This window comes from Podarcis liolepis (assembly GCF_965112155.1).
Source record: "Podarcis liolepis genome assembly, chromosome: 18".
Lineage (NCBI taxonomy): Eukaryota > Metazoa > Chordata > Lepidosauria > Squamata > Lacertidae > Podarcis > Podarcis liolepis.
The window spans coordinates 11905895-11913567 of NC_139572.1; the positions used below are offsets into that span (position 1 = coordinate 11905895).

Here is a 7673-nt window from a genome sequence, read left to right on the forward strand (position 1 = left end):
GCTTGGCTCCTGTCTTCCCTGGGCCAGCCAGCCTCCCTGCCTGTCCCACTTGACCCCACGGCGTCTGGGCAGCCTGTCTGCCTCTTCACCCTTTTGCCTCGGCTGGGAATACAGGCTATTTTGTCATAAGAATCATAGAGTTGGAAGGGACCCTCAGGGATCATCTAGTCCAACCCCCTGCAGTGCAGGAATCTCAGCTGACGTATCCCTGACAGGTGGCCCTCCAACCTCTGCTTCAAAGGAGAGTCCACAAGCTTTGTTTTTTGGCAGAACTCCCTCTGGCCTTTATAACTCTCACACCCTTAGATGTCAGTCTTTTTTGCCTTTCACAAATGGGGACCCCCAAATTGTCTGCTCCCCCACCCCACCAACACAGACACAAATAAACCAGCACTGCCTGAAACTCTTTTTTTATTATTTTCTCGGGCTTTTAAAAAACAACACCCCATTTTTTGCCCTAAACTCAGCAGGTCACAGTTGTGCTAGGAGGATGCTTTCCCATCTTTGGCTGCTCCCTGCTGGGGGGATCGGAGATGCTCCCCAAAATTTCCACCCCTTGGCCGGGGGGGGGGGGAGGAGCTTTTAATGCAGATAAATTGCTTTATCCCTGGAAGGGATGCATAAGGAGTCGGCTCGTTTTTGCTGCCCTCTCTTGTTCGCATCCGAATCCGCAGCAGACTCTTCTCTCTGTGGCTCTGAGAGCAGAAGATTTTCAGGGGGAGCCGATCCCGGCAATTAGAAGTATTCCTAATGGGGACATTTGCTCAGTGTTGCCTGCACTGGCTGGCAGCAGCTCTCTGGCGTTGCAGGCGGGGGGGGGGTCTTTCCCTGCCCTGCCTGGAGATGCTGCTCTTGGGCATTGAAGATGGAAACCTTCTGCATGCAGAGCAGCTGTTCTTGCTCCTAAAATAAGTGAAATGGGATTCTTCTCCTCATGACGACGAAGGGATGATCTAAACAGGAGCTGAGGAAGGGGCCTTATGGGCTGGGTGACCCCTTCCAGCTCTGTGATTCTATTTAAGTGGCGTTTGGGTGGCCCACCCTTCAGGGATGTTGTTGCTGTCTGCTCCTGCATGGAGCTTTATTTTTGAGGGAAAGGTTTCAGTCCAGCAGTCTTGCCTGCAGAAGGTCCCGGGTTCAACTCTCTACACTACAGCATCATCAGGTTAGACTTGCAGCACCCCTGAGGCTGAAACCCTGGAGAGCTGCTGGTGCTGCTGCCAGTCAGTATAGACAATAGCTAAATGGACTCCCCCAATGGCCTGTCTGTGTAATGAACCTTTCTGGCTTTGCCTGCTCCATTCCTGGGTCACATCAAGACTCGGGTGCTGCAGTTGCCCCAGCTGCTGGTTTGGCTTATGGGGGGGCGGGGAGCAAAGGCTTCCTTTGGTCCAAAAACTTATCCTCCCCCCCCCCCGCCATTCTGTTTCCGCTTCGTCACAAGCACTTCAGGATGTGGAGGTTGCACGATGTCCCCCAAGGGCAGCTGCACAGCCAGCCAATGCGCGCCCCTTTCCGGACGGCACAGGACTCCCCGGCATCACACTGCAAAGTGGGAGAGATACGATAATCTTTATTGTCATTGTCCCATACACAGCAATGAAATTGAAAAAATCTACATCAGACATTCAGAAACCAACAAGTCTGCTATCCCAGCCTGGTTAGCCCCCTAAAAACTCTGATGCCCCATAATTAAATACAATATACTCCCATAGAGACTCCTTACACCGTGTTTAAAACCAAAATCGCATTTGGATAGAAACTGTTTCTCAGGCGGCTAGTCCTAGTCTTTATAACCCTGGACCTTCTTCCAGAAGGCAGAAGCTGAAAGAGATCATTTCCGGGGTGCGCACTATCCTGCGCTATCTCTGCAGCTTTCCTATGGCACCTGGAAACACAGATTTGATCCAAGGTGGGAAGAGTGCACCCAATTACTCTCTCCGCAGTCTTTACATCCCTGGACAACATTGTTTTTCCCCAGATCGTGCTGCTCCCAAACCACACACGCAGACCACAAGTTAATACACTCTCCACAGTCCAATGGTAAAATGCCATCAACAGGTCCTTTGAGAGATTATTTTTCCAGAGGATTCTCAGACAATATAACCTCTGCTGTGCTCTCTTCATCGGGTCTTTGCTGTTTTCTCCCCAGGTTAGGTCATCTCTCAACTCCATTCCCAGAAATCGAAACACAGAGACCTGTTCCACACACTTCCTTTCAATAATAAGTGGCTGAATTCAAGAGACGGAATCAGAGTTGGAAGGGACCCGGAGGTCCTCTAGTCCAACCCCCTGCAAGGCAGGGATGTGCAGCTGTTCCTGGGAAAGTCTGGTGATGTTGGGGGGTGGGGTGGGGGTTGAGGCAAGAGGGGTGTCCCCCACCCGCTGCATCAGAGGCAGGTGGTCAACAGGGCTGGGGAATATCTGGTTTATTCTGGCATTGCAGGGGTTGGGCTAGGTGACCTGCAGGCTCCCTTCCAACATCATCATATATCACCGGCTGGTGGTGGCCCCGCAGAAAGGCGATTGGGAAATGATTTATAATGAGTTTTTAAAAATGTTTAAAGTGAAACCTGAGGCTTTTTTTGTTAGACCAGAGCTTCCAAAGGAATTATTTAATCTGTTTATGTATGTTACGATGGCAGCAAGGATACATGCAAAAATGGAAAGAAGAGGCAGTCCCAGCGAAAGAAAATTGGCTTATGAAGATGATGGACTAATCTGAGATGGCTAGACTAACTCTGAGAATTAAAGAATGAGGAAAAATTCCTTGAATGGAAATATTTTGTAGAATATTTGGAAAAATCTGGTTATGTTAAAACATATGCAGGATTTAAAGTCTAGCAACAGATGAGAATTGGTAGTTAAATGATTTAGAATTAACGCATTTAAGGGGTAAAATAGAAGCAGTAAAGGAGCATAAAGCTTCTAAATTACATTTCACCCATCCTATACATTATAGAAAAGAGCACCATGGAAGGCTGGATGGGAGTCAGTGGACATGAGCATTATGTTCTGATGGCTGTTTAAAAGAATTAACAACTCGGCTCAGTATTGCAATGTATAAATCTATCACGATGTCTGAAATACGCACTGGCTGGCTTCAGTTTTTCTCACATTGTGATTTTTACATAGCACATGGCACGTGATTCACAATATATTGCCAGGTCAAAAATTATGAAACCAATATCACAATATGGATTTGAAACCGGTTTTGGACGTTCTATCACCCAGCCCTAATCAGTCAATGGAGAGCTGGGTGGAATCTGCCTGCTTCATAGAATCATAGAATCCTAGAGTTGGAAGAGACCGCAAGGGCCATCGAGTCCAACCCCCTGCCAAGCACTGTCTTACTGTCAGGAAGTTCTTCCTAATGTTTAGGTGGAATCTTCGTTCTTGTAGTTTGGATCCATTGCTCCGTGTCCGCTTCTCTGGAGCAGCAGAAAACAACCTTTCTCCCTCCTCTATGTGACATCCTTTTATATATTTGAACATGGCTATCATATCACCCCTTAACCTCCTCTTCCTGACAGTAAGAGCTGTTCGACAGTGGAATTTGCTGCCAAGGAGTGTTGTGGAGTCTCCTTCTTTGGAGGTCTTTAAGCAGAGGCTTGACAACCATATGTCAGGAGTGCTCTGATGGTGTTTCCTGCTTGGCAGGGGGTTGGACTCGATGGCCCTTGTGGTCTCTTCCAACTCTAGGATTCTATGATTCTATGAGAATGTGTGAGCTAAAGAATTAGTAAAATAGTTAAATGGATAGATAAATGGTTAATTAGTGTGTGTGTGTGTGTGTGTGTGTGAGAGAGAGAGAGAGAGAGAGAGAGAGAGAGATCCATCTGTCTTGAGAGACAATGGAGTGTGCCTCTCAAGGGGTGAAGTCAAACCCCTGTGTTAGCCCCGATGTGTCCTCCCCAGGGCACAAGCCTGGGCTGTGGGTCTGGAGGTCCTGAGCTGCCCAGATGACAAAACCCCCCTCTCTGCCTGGCTGATGTGGCCCAAAGGAAAGGAAAGCAGAGCAAGACATTGGGCACCAGCTGGGCTATCAGGCGTTGCCCAGGAGGAGGCGTGGAAGGTGCCATCCAACCGCCTTAGGGACTCCACTCTGGATTTGTGGAGGGTTCACTCCTGAGCCTTTTCTTCTCTCAAAGATGTCCAGCAGGGCAGTGGAGGCATAATAATTCAGAACAATTCATAATGCAAGGGGAAAGTATGCAAGTCTGAGAATACTTACGGAGGGCACCCAGCCCAGCTTTTTCTCAATGGACGGCAGCTGGTGGTTCTTCAGCTTTTCCAGAACCTCTTTCAGGGCTCCAATCTGCAGAGCAAAGGGGGGGGCAGCATTGCTCAGAGAAGTGTAAAACAGGCCCCCAAGGAGCTGAAGGGGTGCAGAGGAGCTGAAGATTTGGAAGGGACATCCAAAAACTGCAGAGTTGGAAGGGACTTTGAAGGATCATCCAGCCCAACCCCCTGCCGGAATATTTTGCCCAACACGGGACTGGAACCCGTGACCCTGAGATTCAGAGTCTCTTGCTCTCCCAACTGATCCCCCTGCCCTGAGCAACTTGCTTCCGCCCCACCAGCAAGGATCACTTTCCCAGCTTACCATCTCCTTTTCCTCCTGGCTCTCCTGGGCACCCACACCGGCCCCCCGGAGTCCCACCACCTCTTCTCTGGCCCCCAAAAGCAAGAGGACGCACCCTAGGCAGAGGATGGGCAGCTTGGAGCTGGCCATGGTGCTGAACCAGGACCCGACTGCCTTCTCCTCCTGGCCAGCAGAGAAGGCTTTATAACCCCGGCTGAGATTTCCATCCCTCTTGCAAAAAGCCCCATTGGCGTGTCTGGTTTTCTATCCCCCCCCCACATTTTTTAGGGGGGCTTGTCTTGAGAACAGGTGTGGGTGGACCTTGCATTTTGGAGACAGACCTAAACGCCAACCCCATGTCACCCAATTTGCACCCACAGGAGAATAGCCCCTTTGGGTGCCATGAATTTTTCAAGCAGCCTTGTTGACTCAAAGGAGATAATTGCAAAAGTTTCCCCCAGGAGCTTGGCAGGATGTAATTGAATGCCCAGAGGCCCCCTCTTCCTCCACCCCCAAAACACACACACAATGGGGTCATCTTGAAGGGTTTCCAACTGCGTCACGGCCGGGTCACCCAATATTCTAAAGTAAATAAATGTCCATCAAGAGGAACTAGAGTCCACAGAGAAATGGGATTGTGGCGAGCTTTTTTCCTTCACCCACCCCAAATGCAATAAATTAGATCATGCTGAGAGTTTGAAGGAGACCTAAACACCTCCAGCCTCACTCAGGGGCCAATCGATTTTAATTGCTCCAGCTATTTGTCCACCGTGGGACCACTGGGGCCTCTGGAGTAGGGCAGGAGAAACCCAACAGATAAGTGTTAAAACTATAAAATCAGGAAGCACGATATAAATGTGTTAAAATTGTAAAATCAGGGAGCACCCTAGAATCATGGAATTGCAGAGTTGGAAGGAACCCCAAGAATCATCCAGCCCAACCCCCTGCAATGCAGGAATTGCAGTGGAAAAACCCCTGGCGGGTGGCCACCCAACCACTGTAGAATAATCTCCCTTGAAGGAGAGCCCAGCACCTTCTGGCTGCGTTCAGAGGCTCAGAACCCCCACCTACCTGACCTCTGAACCTTTGGAGGGTCTCTTTCAGTTGGCATCAGGGCAGGGCACTTTGCAGCTGCTGAAGGACATTTGTCAACATCCTTCTTAAACTGGGGTGCCCAGAACTGGACACTGTATTCCAGGTGTGGCCTCACCAGGGCAGAAGAGAGTGGCACTGTGACTTCTCTTGACCTGGACTTCTGTTTTGGGGTGTCTTTGGAAACAGAAAATGCCAAACACAGGTGCTGGGTGTCTTTTTGCCAGGGTGGTAGTGTGACAGCCTCTGGGTTGCACAGAGCACTTTGAACGGCATTTTAAAGGCTCCCTCGTAAAACTGGAACTCGCAGCTATCCAATGATGCAGACAGATAAGAGGAAGGATTTCTTCACCTAGTGCAGAGCTGAACTGTGGAACTCTCTCCCACAAGAGGCAGCAATGGCCACCAACCTGGATGGCTTTGGAAGAGGAGAGAGCTATTGAGGGCGCTTAGCCAGGATGGCTCCTCAAACAGAGGCACTGATGCTTCTGAATCCCAGTGTCTGGGAGTGTTGCTCTCGTGCTCAGATCCTGCCATAGGTTTCCCTTTGGGGCATCTGCCAGGAAGACTGGCCTGATCCAAAAGCCGGGCTCTTCTAATGGAGCCTCCAGGTCCAGAGGCAGTCCACCCGGATTCCTAGGCCCTGGGAATCTTGATCCTTGGCCCCTGTGAGGACGGGGGGCTGGGCTAGAGGGCCTCCTCTTCTTAACCTGAAAAGCAGGCATGGATTGGGGCATTGCTGGCCAACGCAGAGCATCTGCGGTGGCGGGTTAGATGTAAAAGGTTTTTAATGTGTGAGAGGTTTTTAATGTGTGGTATTTTAACGTATTTTTGATCTTTGTTGGAAGCCGCCCAGATGGGTGGGGTACAAATAATAAATTATCACCGTCATCATCATCATCTATTTAAAAAATGGAGAAAGTTTGTGTGAAATCCTTCCTCAGTTGTGGCGGGAGGCCGGGACACTTGCTGAGTCCAATCTTAATGGGACTCACAACCGCATACCCTCCAACATTTCCCTGATGGAAATGGGGGCATCCTATTCCACAATAATAATAATGTAGTAATGTTCTTATTTATACCCTGCCCATCCGACTGGGTTTCCCCAGCCACTCTGGGTGGCTTCCAACATATTTTTTTTGCACTTGGGCAAAAAAAAATGAGGCGCACAAGTACAAGATGGGGGACACCTGGCTTGAGAGCAGTACATGTGAACAGGATCTAGGAGTCTTGGTTGACCACAAACTTGACATGAGCCAACAGTGTGACGCGGCAGCTAAAAAAGCCAATGCAATTCTGGGCCGCATCAATAGGAGTATAGCATCTAGATCAAGGGAAGTAATAGTGCCACTGTATTCTGCTCTGGTCAGACCTCACCTGGAGTACTGTGTCCAGTTCTGGGCACCACAGTTCAAGAAGGACACTGACAAACTGGAATGTGTCCAGAGGAGGGCAACCAAAATGGTCAAAGGCCTGGAAACGATGCCTTATGAGGAACGGCTAAGGGAGCTGGGCATGTTTAGCCTGGAAAAGAGGAGGTTAAGGGGTGATATGATAGCCATGTTCAAATATATAAAAGGATGTCACATAGAGGAGGGGGAAAGGTTGTTTTCTGCTGCTCCAGAGAAGCGGACACGGAGCAATGGATCCAAACTACAAGAAAGAAGATTCCACCTAAACATTAGGAAGAACTTCCTGACAGTAAGAGCTGTTTGACAGTGGAATTTGCTGCCAAGGAGTGTGGTGGAGTCTCCTACTTTGGAGGTCTTTAAGCAGAGGCTTGACAACCATATGTCAGGAGTGCTCTGATGGTGTTTCCTGCTTGGCAGGGGGTTGGACTCGATGGCCCTTGTGGTCTCTTCCAACTCTAGGATTCTATGATATATAAAAACATAATAAAGCATCAAACATTTAAAAACTTCCGTATACAACTTCCCTTTGCATAACTCCAGACCCTCCAATATTTCTCCAATGAAAATAGGGATGTCAGCCGCAT

General features: G+C 49.1%; 1 protein-coding gene across 2 annotated transcripts in view; it reads right to left on the reverse strand.

The window, feature by feature from the left end:
* Positions 1–4745, reverse strand: part of LOC310697557 (cocaine- and amphetamine-regulated transcript protein-like) — a 46738-nt gene extending 41993 nt beyond the window's left edge. Inside the window, exons 1-3 of one of the 2 annotated variants that reach the window (XR_014521046.1) lie at positions 4607–4745; positions 4235–4318; positions 995–1545 (exon numbers count right to left, since the gene is read on the reverse strand). Coding sequence is in view for 1 of the 2 variants with exons in the window: in XM_083484280.1 (XP_083340406.1) it covers positions 1438–1545; positions 4235–4318; positions 4607–4735 (321 nt within the window). In the remaining variant the exon portion in view is untranslated. Of the gene's footprint in view, positions 1–24; positions 1546–4234; positions 4319–4606 lie in introns of those variants that run through there. The other variant, XM_083484280.1, reaches the window with a different exon arrangement.
* Positions 4746–7673: the final 2928 nt, after the last annotated feature.